Here is a 22607-nt window from a genome sequence, read left to right on the forward strand (position 1 = left end):
AATATACTATTTTTCAAAAAAAGGTCAGCATTACTTAAAGCACAAAAGGGTGCAAAAGATTTTGCATAAATTTCTTCTCAATTTTTGTTGATTCCTTTTCTGAGTTATACAAAAATAATATGATGTAACTTTAATATGGAAATTAGTTTACATTTGAGCTAATTGTTTTCTGACTCTAGAACCCAAAGACTAAATGAGACCTCAACTCACCTCTTCAATACCACAGCGCACCTGCTGCTCTAATTAGTTCTTGCATCTGTCCCCACACCCAATTATGCATAATCTTTTAATTTAAGGCTATTTTTATTTAACCCAAAAAAGGAGTCACTGACTTGGAGTCTGATATTTCCATGTATTTTCTAATCTAAAAAGTCCCTGAACAAAAACAATTAAATTCTCAGTTACCAGAGACTGTATTTACTCAACGCTAACCTTGGGATCACACAAGAACACAGTTATACAGTAACAACCAAATAGTATATCATGAGTGCATGGTACATCATACAATTTGAATTACCAGTATCAGCAGATTCTTTAATGTATTAAAAACATAATGTAGCTCACTATGTGTACGTGGCACCATGAAGTGCTTAAATATAATTTAATATTTTAAGAAACATAATAAAACAAGCTCCCAATCTATGTGGTAAGTAGGCATGGTGGCGGGGAAAGTAGGAATTTGAAGTTACAGGTTTTATCTGCTGTGTAGAAAGATGGTCAAAACAGTCTCCTTGTGTGCTGTAAGGTTTTACAACACATCAATGATGAGGTTCAGGGGAGTCACTTTGTATTCAAAATAGCTTAAGCTTTGGCAATTCAAAAAGCTAGAATTATTATTGGAAGAGTAAAAAAAAATCATGTCACTAATCACTAGGTTTAACGCTAATACACAAGTAATGCTATTGCAAAGACCCAGCTTTGGATGGAAGAGACCAAATGGTTCCTTTTAGTGTGAAATATACCATTTATTATGAAAGCAATGAGTTATCAAATTCTACTTTAGAGAAATGCTGAAAACATTTCCCTGGAAACATGTAAATCCTTACTTTTTTCCTGCTTGTTGTTGCCTCTGTTGCTCCTGAGCACCATCAGCAGCTTGGTGGAAATCAAACACTTAAAAAAGAAACAGATAAGGGCTTGATCTTGCTGCACTCGTTAACTGATGTACAATAATACACAAATTGTTCCAAGTATTCTTGTCTTGACTATTCTCAAAAATAAAATCAACCTGTTAGTATCTGTACTGTGTCCAAACACAATGATCTAGGAGCTTACAATCTTCATTTGCAAACATCCTTCCAGTATACCCTTCAATCTATTACACATTTAAAGAGATAGAAATACTTACAATTAACCTCTCACCAATATTACCTGCATATTAATATTACCAATAATTTATGTCCATGGTTTCAACAACAAACAATACGTTTGTGGCTGTTTCTTTGGCATTTAGATTCGTATACAGTAACTCACTTCAACCAATACTGTCTCTTGCATAAAAGCAGAGCACTGCAGGTACTTGACAAATAAGATATAATTAAAAAGTGTTGGAGAAACTCAGCACATCTGGCAGCATTTGTACCGACAGAAACTAAGTTAATGTTTCAAATCCACTTTCACACAACTCTTCGGTGCTTGATGCTGCCAAGACCATCTGGGTTTCCCCACCACTTTTAATACTATCTCTTGTAGTTCTGTCAAAATAAACCTCTAAGATTTTTTTGGGCAAGGTACTAATTCTGATCAAAGTATGGGAGGTCCTGAATCCTGAACAATCCAGGCTCTAGGCAGACTTTATGCAACTAACCAGACTGTGATATGTATTTAACATGCAGCGGCATGAAAATCCTGTAATAATATAGCTGATAAACCTTACATCAAGTAAATAACATTGTACTTTCCAGGGGAAATCTTGATGACTTCATTTTCTCAATGTGTCTGCTGAGCTACTCTGCTCCCTGTTCTAATCAAAGTTCACAAACTTGAAGTTTCAACTTCTTTAAAAAAAATTTCTCCATACATGTTGCCAGACTTCCTGAGTGGATATTTGCAGCATTCTTGTCCTCCTTCAGACTTCCAACATACTGTAACCTCCAACTTTAAGTACATTTAAGTTGTCATTGGACAAGCATATGGATGTACATGAAATAGTGTAGGTTAGATGGGCTTCAAATTGGTATGACAGGTCGGCACAACATCGAGGGTCGAAGGGCCTGTACTGTGCTGTAATGTTCTATGTTCTATACGTAACATTTTGTTTTTGCTGATTTAGTTTGCACTGTGAGCCCGTTACATTGTGAAAACAATTAAACAGCTTCAGTTCACAGCCAAATTTGCTACTGACACAAGGGGAAGGGATTTTCTTTAGGTTCAAATGCAGGTGCTATTATACAGCATCCAATCACAATCTTTTACTGGAGGTTACAAAAACAGATGAGTGGTGTTTTGTAATAAGCTGTGGAAATAAATAAGATTTGAGCAAATTCGGGAAAGAGACAACAATATCACCATCACAGTTGGAAATTAAATGTTTTCACTGGGCATAGAAAGTATCGTGTAAGCTCATAAACTGTGGAAGGCGTAGCAAGGTAATGCAGCCTACGGAAAAGGAAGAGGAGTTCGGTTTTCAGTGAACATTTTAATAGTTATAATTCAACTTACCAATATGAGCTCTGTCTGAAATGATCAGTCTATTCTCCCAATCTTGAAGACCTGAAGATAAACAAAAAGTTATTACACTTCATAACAATGGCAAAGAAGGAAAATCTTTATTGATGTGGCACAATACCCAAAAGTGCTGCACATGGTAAGTTCCTTTGGGAAACAGTGACTATTAATCAAACAAAAACAGAAGTTGCTGGAAAAGCTCAGCAGATCTGGCAGCATTTGTTAAGGAAAAAAATCAGTTAACATTTTGGGGTTCTGAGGAAGGGCCACCGGACTTAAATCATTAAGTCTGATTTCTTTTCTTCACAGATGCTGCCAGACCACCTGAGGTTTTCCAGCAACATCTGTTTTTGTTCCTGATTTACAGCACCTGCAGCTCTTCTGGTTTTTTTTTATTAACTATTAATCCAACCTGGTGAAAATCTTGGTTAACTGAAGTCCACAAACATCAGTGAGATTCTGGGTGACGATGAAATATTAAAGAAGAAATAGAGACTCTTTACTTTGATTGTCATCTCAATGCACAGGTAATAGATAGTTTTTAAAGAAAACTAATTTGAAGTCAGCACTTCAGAATGCGCTCCCTCAGTACTACATGAGAACATTGACATCTCAGACTGGCTTCGAGTCTTCAACTTTCAGACCTAAACAAGGTGGTGTTATCTACTCAGCCAATTTGACACCTAACCTCAAAATTCTACAGCAAAGGCGGCCCATTAAGTCCACATTGTCTATGCCCTGAAAGAGCAATTCATTTAGCCCCATCCTCTCCTAAATCATTAGCTTTCAAATAATTATCCGCTTCCCTTTTGAAAATGTGTGGATTCTGCCATTGTTACTGAATATAAAGTTCTTAGCCTCTTCCTTCATTTACGTCATCTTAAATTTACATGCTCTAGTTACCAATTTATCCATGGCGAGTCTTAAATGCTTTGCCCCCCAGCTAAATATTTTAGATAAATAGTTGAGGGGGGAAAAAATACAGGGTGATGAGGAAAGAGCGCTGATCGGAAAGCTATATCAAAACGCGTGATGGGTTGGATAGCCAAGACCATATCATTTTATTTTCTGCATTTTTATTTGTGGAAAAATGGACTGTTTAAAACCTAAGTCTGAGGAGGAATTGCTGCACTTCTAAGAAATATTTACTGAAACTGCACGCAAGTTACTTGCAGTGCTTTATTCAAGCAGTACGGGAAACTGTTTGCATGTGGCATTGGGCAAATAGCTGATTGGTTTGTTGAATGTGACCAGTCATAGTAGCTAAATAACATCAGCCTGACAACAACTGATTGATACCTGGGCAGCCGAACAGCTTGTAGTATGAACAAAAGTGAGAAGCCTTCAGATTGCTGGAACTGCAGATGGTGTATCTCTCTTGGCAGTAAAATACATGAAACCTAAGAAAGCTATATTTTACCCCCATTATTTGCTGTAATCTGCTGTCTTTAACGAACAGCTAGTGTACCGATCATTCAATGCCTCCTGCAAAAAGTGAAAGGAAACTGAAGAACAAAGTCCAACCCAGCTGGTTCACTAATGCCCTTTAGGGGAACAAAATTGCCATCCTTACCTGGTCTGCCCTACATGTGACTTCAGACCCACAGCAATGTGGTTGACTCTCAAGAGCCCTCTGGGCAATTAGGAATGGGCAATAAATGCTGCCTTAGCCAGCGATAACAAAATCCAGTGAAGGAATAAAGAAGAAAAGCAAAACAATCATCCCAATAAACCATGTGAGCTAGTGCTATTGAACTGTCGCTCCGAGGTTTTAATTTCAAACCACCCAGCAACCAATTTGTTTTTTGCTTGAATTATACTTTTCTGTGAACCTAAGGGGGGGGGCCTTAGCGTTTTAACTAGTACAGCTTTATGTTGACAGTTCATAGCTGTTTACTTGTCATTAGAATTTACTTACTTTTAAGAAAAAGTATAGGAACCTAGTAGTTTCTGTTCATTTGATTCCAACTGACAGGTAAGTTGGAACTTTGCATGCTTTGTTTAATTACTGTGGGTGACTCTGGGAGTAGTAGAGCTCGAGAATCAGGACTTTCCAAAGTGAGTTGTAATGAGAGACTGTGGCTGATCCAGGATCATTTTGAAACAGAGTGGGTTGGGTGTTTTGTGTGCGGTATTAGTAAGAAATAGCAATGTATGTTGCAAATGATTTCCTGCAGATGGCAGAGTTGTCCTTGACAATATTAAGTGAATGTCCAAAAACAGGTTACTTGAATCTCCCCTTCCCCTACTGCATCCCTAAACCAGCCCAGTTCATCCCCTCCCCCCACTGCACCACACAACCAGCCCAGCTCTTCCCCCCCACCCACTGCATCCCAAAACCAGTCCAACCTGTCTCTGCCTCCCTAACCGGTTCTTCCTCTCACCCATCCCTTCCTCCCACCCCAAGCCGCACCCCCAGCTACCTACTAACCTCATCCCACCTCCTTGACCTGTCCGTCTTCCCTGGACTGACCTATCCCCTCCCTACCTCCCCACCTATACTCACTCCACCTATCTTCTTTACTCTCCATCTTCGGTCCGCCTCCCCCTCTCTCCCTATTTATTCCAGAACCCTCACCCCATCCCCCTCTCTGATGAAGGGTCTAGGCCCGAAACGTCAGCTTTTGTGCTCCTGAGATGCTGCTTGGCCTGCTGTGTTCGTCCAGCCTCACATTTTATTATCTTGGAATCTCCAGCATCTGCAGTTGCCATTATCTCTGATACTTGGATTGGCATGCAAGCTGGCGGTGGCTTTGCCTGATAAAGCTAATAGAGCATATATAATTGAAGTTCTAACACAGCATTTAAGTTCAGTAGAAATACAGAATAGACCAGATAACTCCAAGCAGTGAAACACCAGGATCAAGTGATATTCAGTTATGGTTACAGCTTCAAAGTTAAATTGCCATAGTCCTACCAGGACATAGAGAAACAACTGGTGGTGGTTTAACCTGAGGATCACCATCTCTCAGTGAGGGGCGAGGTGGAGAAGGGCAGTCCTTCATAGTAACGTCAGTCAGTGCTGGAATTGATGCTAGTGGTGGCATCACTCTGCATGGCAAGCCAACTGAGCTGACTGACGAGCGTGAGCGTAAAGAAAAGCAGCTGGAGGCTGAATTTCAAAAAGGGAGGAAATGATAAAGAAAGAGACAGAATTTTAAAAAGACAGGGAATGGAATAAAACTAGAATCGCAAAACAAACGGAAGATGAGAGACTGAGAACATGAATTATTCCTCATAAAATATTTTGCATAGACAAAAAGACGACAACAAATGTTGAAGAAGACTTGGATGAGGTGAATCAGAGTTACAACCTGATGTCCAGAAACAAAATCTTTGAATTTGTATAGGTCCTGTCAAAATGTGAAGAAAAGGATGGGGGAGCATTTTTTTTACGCTGACTGAGAAAATAAATGAGTTTACCAAATGGAGCCTGGACTTTGTTCATACAGAGTACATTAACAGAAAGCAAAGGAGATTTACACTTCATTGTCAGAGGTAGTTTTAAGGACTATGACACCATAAAAAAAGCTACATTGATTGCATAGGAGTTAGTTCCTGAGTCGAAAACAGAAATTGCTGGAGAAACCCAGCAGATTTAAGTTGAAACACTAACTCTGCTTTCTTCCCACAGGTGCTGCCAGACCTGCTGAGGTTCTCCAACAATTTCTGTTTTTGCTTCAGATCTCAGAATTCACAGTTGTTTGCTTTAGTTTAGTTCCTGAGGTTTATAGGCAACAGTTCTGAAATTTTCAAACCTAAACTGAATTTGAAAGAGTTAAGCAAAGTAATTTTGATTGGTGGATAGACACTTTACAAGCTGAAATGTGTAAAGTTCTTAAAGAGATTACTCTCTGAGGAATTTAAAGACTCACTACCTTCTACAAAGAGGAAAAAAGAAGCACACATAAGGTCCAGGTGACTGAAAACAGATGAAACTTTGGAAGAATATCAGGAAAGTAGGACCAATCTGAAACAAGGAATTAAGAGGGTTAAAAGGGGTCATGAAATATCTTTAGCAAACAGTGTTAAGGAAAATCCCAAAGTCTTTTATTCGTACATAAGGAGCAAGAGGGTAACCAGAGGAAGGATTGGCCCACTCAAGGGCAAAAGAGGGAAGTTATGTGAGGAGTCAGAGAAAATGAGTGAGATTCTTAATGAGTACTTTGCGTCAGTATTCACCGAGGAGAGGGACATGACAGACGGTGAGGTTAGGGGTAGATGTTTGATTACTCTAGGTCAAGTCAGCATAAGGAGGGGAGACGTGTTGGGCATTCGAAAAGGCATTAGGTTGGACAAATCCCCAGTTCCGGATGGGATCTAACGCAGGTTACTGAGGGAATCGAGACAGGAAATAGAGGGACCTTAACAGATATCTTTGCAGCATCCTTGAGCACGGGTTAGGTCCCGGAGGACTAGAGGATTGCAAATGTTATCCCCTTGTTTAAGATGGGTAGCAAGGATAATCCAGGTAATTAGAGAGCAGTCAGCCTGACATCAGTGGTGGGGAAGGTGCTGGAGAAGATACTGAGGGATAGGATCTATTTACATTTGGAAGAAAATGGGCTTATTAGTGATTGGCAGCATGATTTTGTGCAGGGAAGGCCATGTCTTACTAACCTGATAGAATTCTTTGAGGAAGTGACAAAGTTACAGATGAGGGAAGGGCTGTAGATGTCATATACATGGACTTCAGTAAGGCATTTGATAAGGTTCCCCATGGCAGGGTCATGGAGAAGGTGAGGTCGCATAGGATCCAGGGTGTACTAGCTCGATGGATAGAGAACTGACTGGGCAACAGGACAGAATTGTAGTGGAAGGGAGTTTCTCAAAATGGAGAACTGTGACCAGTGGTATTCCACAGGGATCCGTGTAGGGGCCACTGTTGTGACATACATAAACGATCTGGAGCAAGGCAAAGATGGTCTGATTAGTAAGTTTGCAGATAACACTAAGATTGGTGGAGTCGCAGATAGTGAAGGGGCCTGTCGGAGAATGCAGCAGAACATAGGTAGATTGGAGAGTTGGGCGGAGAAATGGCAGATGGAGTTCAATCCAGGCAAATGCGAGGTGATGCATTTTGGAAGATTCAATTCAAGAATGAACTCTATGGTAAATGGAAAAGCCCTGGGGAAAATTGATGCACAGAGAGATCTGGGTGTTCAGGTCCATTGTACCCTGAAGGAGGCAATGCAGGTCAATAGAGTGGTCAAGGCATACTGCATGCTTTCATTCATCGGATGAGATATTGAGTACAAGAGTTGGCAGGTCATGTTACAATTGTATAGGACTTTGGTTCGACCATATTTGGAGTACTGCATACAGTTCTGGTTGCCACATTACCAAAAGGATGTGGATGCTTTGGAGAGGGTGCAGAGGAAGTTCACGAGGATGTTGCCTGGCATAGAGGGTGCTAGCTATGAAGAGAAGTTGAGTGGATTTGGATTATTTACATTAGAAAGACAGAGGTTGAGGGGTGGACCTGATTGAGGTCTACAAAATCATGAGGGGTATAGACAGGATGGACAGCAAAAAGCTTTTTCCCCCTGAGTGGGGGAGTCAATTACTAGGGATCACGATTTCAAGGTGACAGGGAAAAGTTTAAGGGAGATATGCGTGGGAAGTTCTTTACGTAGAGGGTGGTGGGTGCCTGGAAATTGTTGCCAGCAGAGGTGGGCATGATAGCGTCATTTAAGATGTATCTAGACAGATACATGAACAGGCAGGGAGCAGAAGGATACAGATCCTTGGAAAATAGGCGACAGGTTTAGATAGAGGATCTGGATCAGCGCAGGCTTAGAGGGCTGAAGGGCCTGTTCCTGTGCTGTAATTTTCTTTGTTCTTTGTAACAACCCATATTGGGGTTCATAATTATGAGCTGATCCATAAAACTAAATGATTTCTGCATCACCCTCAAAAATTTGAAAGGGATTGAAAGTGGTAAGGTGAAAGGAAGGAGTAAAGAATTCCTCCACAGGTCAGAAGAAAAAGTAGAGTGGAGGTGAAAATCAAAGATTGAAGTGTTTCTGTGGTAGCAAAATGGGAAACACTCATTCAGAATGCTTGGATTTGTGTGGAAAACAATGGGACTTATTGGCGTACCTAAGAATTAGTTAGAAAAGAGAACTCAAAGAAAATACCATAGATTAAATTGTAGCTGTATCTACAAGTATGCGATTGGAAATAAATACTGCCACGAGTGTAGGAGGGGTACATAGGGTACCTAAAAGAGACAAAGGGCTTTGCTCTGAACAGTGATGCAGGATAGACTGGAAGAAACTTTTCCCATTGTTGGAGAGATCAATGACCAGGGGGCATATATTTGAGGGAAGGGACTGAAGGTTTAGAGGAGGTATGAGGAAAACCATTTTTCCCCAACAGGTGATGGTGGAAATTTGGAATTCACTGCCTGAAAGGGTCGCAGAGGCAGAAACCCTCAAGATTTAAATTGTTCTTAGATATGCATTTGCAATGCCAAAGCATATGAGGCTACAGGCCAAATGCTAGAAAACGGGGTTGGAACAGTTAGGTGATTTTTTTTTGACTAACATACACATGATATGCTAAAGTTTTGTGCTGAAGATCTCTGTGACTCTAAGCAATATAACTATACTAAGGAATACAAGTGATGCTCAAACACTCTTCCTGGAGAAGGATTTGGTTTTCTCTCCATAAAGTTCAATGAAAGTTAAACTGTCAGTAAACGGGATAGGTAGAGGATATTATATCAAAGTTACATTCCAATTGGACTTTGTGTATTATGGAAATCATGGCACTAGGAAGACAAAAACAAATCAATTGGGTAACTAAAAAGGAGACTAATGCTGTTAAGGGGATATAGGGTAAAAAGGTCACAGTATCATGATTAATGTAATAAACAGCCACAGCGTGAACAAAATATCACAGAACATTGATATACTACATAGTCATAGCAGGTAGACAGTTTAACTGAAGATGACAGAAAAATCAAAGAAAAACTGCAAACAATCTCAAATTTCAAAAGATGAGGATCTTGCAAAAATATGGAAAGGTATTGTTTAAGAGATGAACAGCTTCTGTAAACACCGAACTGACAGTAACCACATTGCTATTTTCTCATAACCAGCAGTACAATACACTTCAACTCCCAGAGCAGGCTGAACCCCACTGTACTAACCATTTCCCTTCTTCTCATTTTTTGCGGCTTCTTCAAACAGACCTGGTAGATGAATGACCACTCCATTACCTACAGAACACAAAACAGTTAGCTAATAAAGAAAATAACAGCCTTCCTAGAAATGAAACTACACATGATAAAATAAACAGATAAAACAAAAATAAAGGAAGAAAAGTAGACTTGGTGTAAATAATGCTGCTGAATGCAGAAACCCATGTTCAATTCGAATGGCAATGATGGCTGGACATCCTTTGAAGTTATTAGCGAAGCAGAAAATGTTTATCATATACTCGGAGGATGCACATCACCACAATCTCCTAGAATAACCCACTAGTCAGATTTCTCCATTGGGCTTCATAGAACCAGCAAGTGGTTGACAATGAAATTTGGTACAATTTCTCTCCCTTTATTTTGATTCTGTTTGCCTCTGATCAAGCGGAATTGTTCGATTTACGGTAAATTAATGAAGTATCTGGAACTCAAAGTTGAATTTTCAAGTAGCAGTCAATAAATGAAACTCAAATGGCTCTTCACTACCAAGCTCATACTAAGAGTGGCTTGTATGGCTTGCTTTTCTGGTGCTGGCTTTTAAATAGTGTAAAAATGCAGTAATAAAATACAAACATACACAAACCACAGTACGGAGCTATGCTATTTATTGTCTTCATGAACACTGGGTCAAAAACCTGGAACTAACAGCACCAGGGATGTCCCTACACTCCAAGAATTGCAGTGGTTCAAGGCAGCAGCTCACCGCCACCTTCTTCAGGGCAATGAGGGCATTAAATGCTGACCTAGCCATTGACAACTACAAACCATGAACAAACAAAAAGTTATTTTCCCACTACCCATCATTTTGCTATGCAGGTTTAGTTTCAGGTGTTGAGATTGCAACCGAAACACTGCAATTCCGAATAAATGCAATTAGAATTCCAAACTGATTAACTGAAAAGAAACTGAGATACAGGTGGCCACGGGTCACCAAATCACACTGTCATAATCAAATCAAGTAACAAATTAATTATTTACCCCCAACATTCATCACATGTAATGCATCGGTGTCTGTGACATACTTGGTTATCACATTCAGCCGTTAATTGTCTATGGTAGTTCAAGACCATCCACAGACAAAGACCCTTTTTTGTTAAGCACTTATGGTACAGTGTCACTACTTCTTGGCCGGAAGGCCAGAGTTCAAATTCTAGCTGCACCAGATTGCTTGAAAAGATCTACATCTGCTGAAATTGGGAACCATGCTAACCATGTAAACAGCCTTTCTTTGCAAAGAAACATGGACTGAAATTCTTAAAGAAAGAGACTGCATACCCACAGTACCACAGGACCGTTCACTAAACTCAAATAGCTGTAGCTCACCCACCATCAGCTTAATAAGACTATCAACATACATAATACAGATTACAGACCCGATTGTGTACAGCTTCAATATATATGCCTTTAACGTAAAGGGTAGTGAGCATTTTCACTTGGATGTGTGAAAGATTTTGTTGAACAGCATCGCATTCAACTGATTTTGATAACAATAATCTGTAGTACAATTAAGTGCTTCATCTTTCCAACCTATAGTGAATTTAGAGCAAAGCACTGTCAGTTTGAGATTTGTCATTGAAGAAGGAGCATGTCGGAATCATTTAAAATGATCAATTATTGAGTGTGATGTATGTACATTGGCCCAAATACCATCATAAAGTGCATACTTATAACCCAGCGGCAACATAAAAGTTTGTTTACAAACCTTAGAAAATGCTGGGCAAAGGATCTGATCTGTCCGCAGATATTTATTTCAGTTGAAAGAAACAGCCATATAATCTAATTTTATGAATATTAACTTCAACAGTTTTAAGAATATCATTTTCTTAAAAATAGTTAAGAAAGGAATCATGTGGGCTTTATAGAATTCTACAGGACAGGAGGTAGCCATTTAGTTCATTGTGTCACTGGAAAACCAACCAACTCTAATTAGACTTGTTGGTTGTTCTGATCATTGATGTTGAAGACTTTTTAAAAAAAAATACATAGGCCTTAAACTGTTGCCAGGTTTGCTGACTCCACTTCTCCCCACCGTCCAATGGAGAATATAACCAGCTAGAAATTTTATTTATGATGCAAGTAGGTCTGTGCAGCTCCATACTCTACACACCAGCTTTGCACCATCCATGCCCAATGTTCCCTGCTTGCCTCAGGGGATTAGTTCACCATAAATACAGTGTTGACATTCCCTCATACTACTTTACAAATATAAGCAGCAGAGCAACTCCAGATAAGAAATCAGAGGTCCCATCTACACAGTAGTTTTGCATTCATGGAGCACACACCCAATTTAAAAAGAACATTATACTGATGTTTCACACTTAAGGGGTGAGAGTAAAAGAGAGGAAGTGTGACTCAGCTAGATTTCTGGTAGACTATTACAGAGCTACACAGAAACAAGTACGGGGGATGGGAGGGGTGAGAAGTTTCAACTGCTGACGAAAGAAGCAGCAAGGTTTATATTGCAAAAGCACTGGAAATATAACCAACAGAACTAAGACTTTAAGTGAAAGTGCAATTCTGTAGCAGGTCTAACAAAGTTTGATCTATATTTAACACTAGTATTTGCACACCCAACCTTCAAATGGTGCCTGTAAGCTATAGTAGATCCTTATTAACTGATCCTTATTAATAATTGAGCAATTCACATTTATAGCTGTGGACAAAATATATCTGACAACTTACCAATGAAGGCAATTACATTGGGGTTGATGATTCCACTGGGTAAAAGGTGAAAGTCATATTCAACTGAATCGACTACGACAGTGTGGCCAGCATTGTTTCCTCCCTATATGTGACAAAAAAGATTAAATGGAACATGTATATTTGCCTGCCCTGCTCACCTGTATTTCCAGCAACTTGCCTGGATACTCCCTGGAACCTTTTGAGAGCTGGATGTTCAAATGTTTGTATTTTTCTGGGTAAAGAGGCACAGTTCAAAAATTTAGCAAGTCTCGATTCTCCTCTTGAATCTCAAAGTTTACTTCATGAAATAGAGCAGCCTAGCTCACTTTTACATCGAGTTATTTAATTCAGTTAATGATATTCTATGCTGGGCAACCATAGGATACCATGGTGACTGTAACGAGGTCAGCCATGTGGAGCTCTTTGAATGAGTTCCCTGCTTGGGTCAGATTAACAGCTCTCATCAGGAAGCCAGATATATACAGGAGTGCCAAAGCTTCTGTTCACCGGGAGTTGGCTCAATAGCTCAGACTTCAAGTGTAAACAAAGGGTGATGTAGTGAAAAGGATACTGGCTTCTGTGAAGTTATTTCAGTGGCAGTTAGAAAAAAAGCACATTCCTGAATAAATTCACATGTAACAATTGGCATTTCTGGCAACACGTTCTTATTTGGGAAGCTTGACTAGTTTAATCTTGTTGTCAAAGACAGTATGGGAAAGAATGTGTTTATTTTTGTCTGTCCAACTGACCTCAGGGCAGATGAAAATCAATGAATAGTTCTCCTGATTGCTTATGGACCCGTGGCCTTCTTGGTTATTTGGAGCCTCCTTTCCCTGAGGGCCCAGATATGAAAACCTTTCAAGAATTGATAGATTTAGTTAAAGAATATTACAACTCTAAGCCTCCTCTAATTCTGAGACACTAATTGGTCTTATTTGGCCATTTGAGAACCAGAGGAATCTGTATTGGTTTTTTTTAAAAACTAGGTTAAGGCAACCAGCATGTGACTTTGAATTAACCATTAACGAGATGCTGAGATATCGTTTGGTATGTGAGGTTAATGATGCAACCATGCAAAAGTGACAATTAGCTGAAGATGACCAGACTTCAAACAAGCACAACACAGGCTTTATCATTAGAAAATGTGGTAAGTGGAGCATATGAGTTGCAGGGTATTCCGATGGAAGTGGATGCTCTTGCTAGTCCAACTGACCTTAGGGAATACCACTTGAGTAAGCCATTGTAGTTGCTGCTGGTGTGAGGGCTTGAACAAGAGTGTGCCATTAGACATAAATGGAGCAGGGGAGCTCATACTCTGGTATCCAGGAGAGTGGATACTCTGCAAAGTCTATCCGTATCTGGTCTGGAACAATTAAGTTGCTTAGCAACAATGAACCAATCAAAATAAACGTCTGATTAAATGGTCACTCAGTTCTAATGAAGGTTGAGAGCAGTGCTGCAGTTTCAGTGAGCACAGGACCAGGTTTTTAAAATAATATTCACCCTGGAATCTAACCTCTTAAGTTCAAGTAAGACCTTGGCCAGACTGAGAACGCATATTGGGAACATTTTACAGATTAAGGGTACAACTTTGGTTCTGGTCTCTTATGAGAAGCAACTGATTCAGTTGCCACTGATTGCAGTAAAATGCTCAGGCCCAAAGTCGATGGGGTGAAATTGATTGATTGAGAAGGATTCACCTAGATTGGCTCAACATCTTGAGATTAGAAAATGGACGCCTGAGTGAAGTCCCAATAAAATACCCAAAAGGTTTTTTTAAGATGATCTCAGGAATATCGAAGGAGCTGAGGCCACAATACAAGGTGACATGTAAGCAATTTCATGATTCTGCAAGCTCCACTCAATGGCTTTTTGCAGCAAAAAATAGAGGTAGAAATCAAGGCTGGAAAGCAAAGGAATGACAAACCAGTCGAGATTGTAGAATGGGTAACACCAGTCGCACTGCTTTGTGAAGCCCTAGTGGGTCAGTTTGCCTCAGTTCTGCAGGATGTAAACACAAAGCTGGGAGAGGGGTTTAGCTGTCCTTCACAAAGTCAGACAGGAGCCATGCAAACTTGCAATTACAGTTAACTCAGGATTCCCAGAAGTATGCCACAATTAATACCCCTTAGGGTTTGTATCAATATGAGACTGACAATAACCCCAAATGGCAGCTTGTGCTAATTTTCAGTGGATGATTGAGAACATTTTGAAGGTCTACCCCAGGGTGCCATTAATCTAGATGACATGCTAATAACAGGGCAGAACAATAAGGAGCACGTGGAGAACTCAAATATAGTCCTTTGACAATTCCCCCAGGTGGACATATGCCTTATAAAGGAAAAATGGTGTGTTCCAGGCACCCCACTTGACCTACTTCGGCTACAGAGTCGACGAGACTCGGTTACATCCATTGGAAAATAAAGTGAGGGTTGATTGCTGGGGGTGGAGGGGTGTGGTGGTGGTGGGAAAAAGGAAGGAAGGCAGGAAATACCAGAGCCATACACAAGTCTCCTAAACGCGAGGATTGATGCAACATCAAGTCCAGTTATATACAATCTGAGTCTGAGACAGACAGGGCAGATGTCATAAACTCAGCTGTCTGAAGTGGAAAATGAATTTCTTCCAAGATGCTCCAGGTGTAAGAGGTAAGCTACTGTGCATCACATGCTGCCCATATCAGAGGCAGAATTGGAGGAACATGACCTGGTGCTAAAATGCTGCAGGAGCAGCTATAATTTTAATAAAAAGAACTGACCAATGTACTTGGACTCGGAGGGAAAGAAATGTAGCGACTGGGCTCTTAATCTAGTCCAATCTGTGAGCCAGGACTCCTTGATATAAACACAAGTGCCAGGTTCTGATCACCCTGACAGTTGACTGAGGAAGCTGAATCAGTGTTAAGGGCTCCATGTGTAAATAAAGGATGACTTGATAGGATTCCAGCCTCTGGAGTTGTTTCACGTATGAACTCAAACTCACTGAGGCTTCCTTCATACCTCCAATTGGTAAGAGAAAGATGTAGCTCAATCATGCCGAACAAGGCTTAGTTACACGATTCAAAACAATATGTATTGATTTACCATCTCTATTTAATATAACGTCTCAAGATGCCTCTTAAGAGCATGACAAAATAAAACTGAGCACCATAGTTTGCAGGCATTTAGGTAAATGACCAAAGGTTTCAAATACACTGGTTTTAAGCAGTATCTTAAAATGGAGAGTGATAATGGGAACTGCAGATGCTGGAGAATCCAAGCTAATAAAATGTGAGGCTGGATGAACACAGCAGGCCAAGCAGCATCCCAGGAGCACAAAAGCTAACGTTTCGGGCCTAGACCCTTCATCAGAGAGGGAGACGGGGTGAGGGTTCTGGAACAAATAGGGAGAGAGGGGGAGGCGGACTGAAGATGGAGATAAAAGAAGATAGGTGGAGAGGAGAGCATAGGTGGGGAGGTAGGGAGTTGTTGAGGGGGAGGACAAGTTCGGCTAGGCGGATGAGGGCGTCAGTGGAGCTGGACTGGTCGGGCCTGCGGGACAGGAAGAAGCGGAGGGTCTTGAGGCCATCTGCATGCGGAATACAAGTGTATAGGGACTGGACGTCCATGGTGAAAATGAGGTGTCGGGGCCAGGGAATTGGAAGTCCTGGAGGTGGTGGAGGGCACCCTCCTGCAAAAATTCCATCCCCTATTCCCAATTCCTCCGCCTCCGCCGCATCTGCTCCCACAATGAGGCATTCCACTCCCGCACATCCCAGATGTCCAAGTTCTTCAAGGGCCGCAACTTTCCCCCCAGAGTGGTCGAGAACGCCCTTGACCGCGTCTCCCGCAACACATCCCTCACACCCCGCCCCCGCCACAACCGCCCAAAGAGGATCCCCCTCATTCTCACACACCACCCCACCAACCTCCGGATACAACGCATCATCCTCCGACACTTCTGCCATCTACAATCCAACCCCACCATCCAAGACATTTTTCCATCCCCATCCTTGTCTGCTTTCTGGAGAGACCACTCTCTCCGTGACTCCCTTGTTCGCTCCACACTGCCCTCCAACCCCACCACACCCGGCACCTTCCCCTGCAACCGCAGGAAATGCTACACTTGCCCCCACACCACCTCCCTCACCCCTATCCCAGGCCCCAAGATGACTTTCCATATTAAGCAGAGGTCCACCTGCACATCTGCCAATGTGGTATACTATATCCACTGCACCCGGTGTGGCTTCCTCTACATTGGGGAAACCAAGCGGAGGCTTGGGGACCGCTTTGCAGGACACCTCCACTCGGTTCGCAATAAACAACTGCAACTCCCAGTCGCAAACCATTTCCACTCCCCCTCCCATTCTTCAGATGACATGTCCATCACGGGCCTCTTGCAGTGCCACAATGATGCCACCAAAGGTTGCAGGAACAGCGACTCATATTCCACTTGGGAACCCTGCAGCCCAATGGCATCAATGTGGACTTCACCAGCTTCAAAATCTCCCCTCCCCCCACCGCATCCCAAAACCAGACCAGTTCGTCCTCTCCCCCCACTGCACCACACAACCAGCCCAGCTCTTCCCCTCCACCCACTGCAACCCAAAACCAGCCCAGCCTGTCTCTGCCTCCCTAATCTGTTCTTCCTCTCACCCATCCCTTCCTCCCACCCCAAGCTGCACCTCCATCTCCTACCTACTAACCTCATCCCACCTCCTTGACCTGTCCGTCTTCCCTGGACTGACCTATCCCCTCCCTACCTATACTCTCCTCTCCACCTATCTTCTTTTCCCTCCATCTTCAGTCCGCCTCCCCCTCTCTCCCTATTTATTCCAGAACCCTCTCCCCATCCCCCTCTCTGATGAAGGGTCTAGGCCTGAAACGTCAGCTTTTGTGCTCCTGAGATGCTGCTGGGCCTGCTGTGTTCATCCAGCCTCACATTTTATTATCTTAAAATGGAGAGATGGTTAGAGATCCTTAAGCAAGGCTGTTCAGAGTTCAACTCGCTAGACAGCTAAATTAATTAAAATAGGCAAGGTACAAGATGTCAGAATTGCAAGGGTACAGTGAACTCTGGTCCCTACCTTTTGGAAAGCCCATGTTCAAGTCCCATCTGCTCCAGAGGCACGTCTGGACAAACTGATTAAAAATATCTAGTGAGCTCGAAGGCTATACGCTGTAGGGACAGGTTGAGGCATTGGGGAAATTTGAAAACAAGGCTGTCAGCCTTAAAATTGAGACGCTGTTGGACCAGAACTAACTTAAGTCACAGAACACAGTGTGGCGCGGGAGGGCAAAACAGGTGAAAGGGACTTGGTGCTAAACACCACCACAAATAATCTCAGCATTCTGAAGTGACTGGGCAGTATTCTCTAGGATTAAGTAAATAAACAGGGTTGCTTCAGCTAAATATCCCTGACAATGATTAGAAAACAGATGCATTAGGTGAGGGGTTCGCCAGCTAAGCGTTGGGCTCATAACCACTGTCAAAGTCTGCAATGTAAACGCTAATGTTTAAGCTCTCTCACAAAGTAGTTCGGCAACTGTGGGTCCACCCTCAGTAGTCAACAACCAAAAAAAAAATGGATGCTGAAGATGTGAAATGAAAACAAATTGCTGAAGAAACTCAAGAGGTCTGTCTGTGGAGAAAAAGCAATGTTAACATTTCGGGTGCAGTGACCCTTCCTCAGATTGGGTTCTGAAGAAAGGTCACTGGATCAAAACATTAAAACTGCTTTCTCTCCACAGATGCTGCCAGACCAGCTGAGTTTCTCCAGCAATTTTTTTTTGCATCCTCTGTACTAATTAGCATCCCCAGAAAAGGAGACAAAACCTGGAGGAAAGGTTTAAGAAAACAGAACTGGTTGAAAGTCAAGTTCTGATTCCAGCATTTCAGTTGACAAAGTTTAAAAAAAAATCCATATGTTATATTACTAATGACTTTTAACAGACAATAGGACATTACTGAACAGCCTTAATAGTGTGCTGGCATTGTCAAAGACTAACAATCCGCCAGCCCAGGTTCATCCACAGTTCTGAGGAAGGGTCACTGGACCTGAAATGCTAAATGATTTATTGTTTCCAGACGCTGCTGAGCTTTCCAGCGACTGTGTTTGTTCATGCCCTGGGGATTTGGGCTCAAATCCTACCACTGTACATAGTGGAATTTAAATTCAATTAATATTTGAATTAATAGAGTTAAACTGAGATCTCAATTGGTTCATTACTGTACTAAATCCACCACTCTTAACAGGTTTGGTCCCACGTGACACCTGACTTAATCGGACTGAAAGTTAGAAATGGAAAATAAATGCTGGCCTTGCCATTGATGCCCAAGTGCCATGAAAGAATAAAGAAATACTGGTGTATAACGTACATACTGTAGTGTATGTTACTAGACCTCTCCAGTACTTTGTATCAGTGAAAAGTAGATTCTATAAAGTGGAAAATATCCATCAGTACAGTTATAGATAGTGTCCTTCAAAACTTCTTGTGCCCACCAGAGAACACTTTGAACTATAACTATTTTAGAGTGGAGGCAATGCTGACATTTACAGTATGTTAACAGTGCTGGGATCAGTTTGAGGTGATGAATTCAAAGCATGAAATGTATTGCGCACAGCATTGGTTGCCGAGGTTCTCGCCCTCTCTCCTCCCCCAATGTACTGGATGAAGCTAGTCACAACACCAGTGAACATTTTCACCGCAGCTCTGCTCCAAGTCATAATTATCTGGCACTGAAAAACAGGGACTACTCCAGCACGGTAGTGATACAGATAAGAATAAGTCAGCCACAGATTAACACTCATTCAGTAATGCACAAAAGAGATAAGCAACAAATCCACTGGTCAACACTTTGTACAGACAAGGGCAGCTATATATCAACTGAGCTTCTAATGCTTCTCTAAACTGCTAAACTGCCAGCAGTACCCAATTCCCTTTCTCTAGTTAAATTAAAAAGGATATTTCAGGATGTCAGCAAAGCATATAACAATAACACTCCATTAAAAAGACACAAAATATCTGGCAATTCTGGATCACGTGAACCAGGACCAACTGCACCTCATCATTTGGGGAGGGGACTTAAATGTTGAAAACAATTGTTGCAATATTTTATGGAAATATGCCAGCTCTGGTTTCACAAAACTAACTCTTGCACAGTGATTAGGCTCTTAAACTGCAAAGTGCAGAGGTTGGATAACAGATTCAGCCCATGCAATTTTTGGACCCAGTCTGCAATGAGGACAATGTACTCATCCGCCAATCAATATGTCAGAAAGACGAATTATTTAATTTATATCTTAAGATTTTCCTTTGGTGCAAACTGACTCCTGGGAGCACAGTGTGCATAAGGCATGAGAAGTCAGAGTAAAATAACTATAGAAGAGGCATAAAATACAACCATAAGACCATATGCAGAAATAGGCCATGTGGCCCATCCAGTCTGCTCTGCCATTCTATCATGGCTGATAGATTTCTCAACAGTAAGCATGGCAGCTCAAGCTAGATTTGTATTGTGGCAGATTGGTGTCAATACATTAAGGACGTCCAACGGCAACAGTGAAACCGCAAAATATTCCTCAGGGGAATGTTTACCTTTACTGACTCCATCCCCAGCTCTTTGACCCACTGACTCCTCTCCACCTATCTTCTCCCTGCCTCCCCCTCTCTCCTTATGTATTTCAGAACCCTCTTCCCCCCGCCATTTCTGAAGGAGGGTCTAGGCCCGAAACATCAGCTTTCCTGCTCCTAAGATGCTGCTTGGCCTGCTGTGTTCATCCAGCTTCACACCTTGTTATCTCAGATTCTCCAGCATCTGCAGTTCCTACTCTCTCTGAAACAAATAGTCAACACAGTTGCTTTTATCAAAGTCAGCAAAAGGTGAGCAGCAACACACCAAGGCACGTGTTGATCAGTTGCTAAAATATTATGAATATATTCACAGGCTTTAAAAAAAAAACATACACTACCACAGAGAGGTATCAGAATGACTGAGGGCTAGCTGATGGTACAAAGATTCAACCCAGATGGGAGGGCAAACTGATGTGTTTTAATAGTAAAGGAGATGTCTAGGATATTTTGGGTTATGTGCAGAAGCATTAATGGAAAGAAAAAACTCTTTCATCCTATGGCAGATAGCCATTTTATTTTGTTGAAGGTTAACACATTTCTGAATAAATTGGTTAATGGCAGTGATGTACACTCATTACTACTACACTCAGCTAATGAGAAGTCATGGACAAACTGTAGTATAACTCCATTATATATAAAGAGAGTCATTCTGCCATTGGTAAAGTTTCTCTTTTGCGGAGTACAGAAGTTTTAAGGGAACAGTTATGTGTCATGGTAGTCTGCAGAAATATCTTCAAACCAAGGCACAGTTTGGTGTTGAGGCTATTAAACACTAACTTGTACAGTGTGTAAGAGTCAACTTTAGCAATAGCAGGTCTTTTAAACAATATGTCACAAATGTAATCTTACACATGCTGTGGATCCTCTCACGTTGTTGCTAAGTTTAGATAGTATGAACATCTCTCCATTTTTGTTACTAGGCCAATATTAAACTTACAGGAAAATTCACATCGGATCCATATTTAAAGCATACAAGCGCAAACTCGATCTCTTTCTATACATGTATTAAGACCACAAGGAACAGTAGCAGGCTATTCGGCCCTTCAAAGGGGATCAGGGCTCATCCAACATTCCTCAAATCCACTTTCTTGCATTTTCTGCTCGATCCTGCTGCTGATCAAGAATCTAACTCGGCCTTAAATATAAACAAGAACTCTGCCACAGAAAGCTACAGAGGCCATGAGTTTCAAATATTCAACCCTTAGCAGAAACTCCTCATCTCATGCTTAAATTAGCGACCCTTCAATTTGAGATTATGCCCTCTGGTCCTCGACTCTCCCATAAAGTGAAACATACTGTCAGCATTTACCCTGTCAAGCCTCTTAAGAATCCTATAATTTCAATCTGATCACCATTCATTCCTCCACACTCCAGTGAGTAAAGTCTCAATCTGTTTAGCCTTTGCTCAAAACACAGTCCCTGCCATACCAGGGATCATCCTAGTGAACCTTCTCTGAGCTGCCTCCAAAGAAATGGCCTTTCTTTAAGAAAAAAGGAACCAAAACCGCTCTCAGTACTCCAGAAGTGGTCTCGCATTATGAAGCCTAAGGTTAGAACCAGAACCTCAGAACTTGAAATTACCACTGTGTAGGAAGCCATTCAGCCCATCATGTCTGAACCAATCCCATTATCTAGCCAGCTGTTATCCAGTACAAATTTCCTGCCTTTTCTCCATATCCATGCTCATTGTTACTATCCAAGTAATCATCCCATGCTCTCTTGAATGCCACAGTTAAACCACCCTCCACCACATTTCCAAAGGGTGCATTCAACACCATAGCCCCAGAAGAGAAGACGCCTCAGAAACACAACGGGTGGTGGTTTAACCCAAGGGTCACCCTGCCTCAGCCAAGGGGAGAGGGTGAAAAGCAGGGTCCTTTGTGACAACCTCAGCGGGTGTAGGAATTGAAGCCATGCTGTTGGTGTCACTGCACATTGCAAAACAGCCATCCAGCCAACTGAGCTAACTGACCCCACTCTAACTGTGAAAACATTTTCTTTCAGCATCCCTGCTTCGCCTGAACATCACCTGAAATCTATGCCTTCTCATTACTGTTTCTTTTTACAAATGCAAACAGCTTCACCCTATCTACTTTGTCAAACACGCACATGATTTTGAAAAGTTCAGACAGATCCCTTCTCAGCCTTCCCTCCAAGGAGAACAGTCCTATCGTCTTCAATCTATCCTCAAAAGGAAATCTCTCACACATGGAACCTTTCTTCTAAATTGCAGAACTATGTTCTGAGGAAGGGTCACTGGAACTGAAACGTTAACTCTGTTTTTTCCTTCACAGATAGGGGGCGGCACGGTGGCTCAGTGGTTAGCATTGCAGCCTCACAGCACCAGGGATCCAGGTTCAATTCCAGCTTTGGGCAACTGTCTGTGTGGAGTTTGTACATTCTCCCTGTGTCTGCGTGGGTTTCCTCCGGGTGCTCCG

General features: G+C 41.7%; 1 protein-coding gene across 2 annotated transcripts in view; it reads right to left on the minus strand.

The window, feature by feature from the left end:
- adss2 (adenylosuccinate synthase 2) overlaps positions 1-22607 on the minus strand; it is a 72316-nt gene that overhangs the window by 24839 nt on the left and 24870 nt on the right. For both annotated transcript variants that reach the window (XM_048536610.2, XM_048536611.2), the window contains exons 2-5: positions 12557-12659; positions 9824-9892; positions 2662-2712; positions 1047-1113 (exon numbers count right to left, since the gene is read on the minus strand). In XM_048536610.2, the coding sequence (XP_048392567.1) occupies positions 1047-1113; positions 2662-2712; positions 9824-9892; positions 12557-12659 (290 nt within the window). The remainder of the gene's footprint in view (positions 1-1046; positions 1114-2661; positions 2713-9823; positions 9893-12556; positions 12660-22607) is intronic.

Source organism: Stegostoma tigrinum, chromosome 9 (genome assembly GCF_030684315.1).
Source record: "Stegostoma tigrinum isolate sSteTig4 chromosome 9, sSteTig4.hap1, whole genome shotgun sequence".
Classification (NCBI taxonomy): domain Eukaryota; kingdom Metazoa; phylum Chordata; class Chondrichthyes; order Orectolobiformes; family Stegostomatidae; genus Stegostoma; species Stegostoma tigrinum.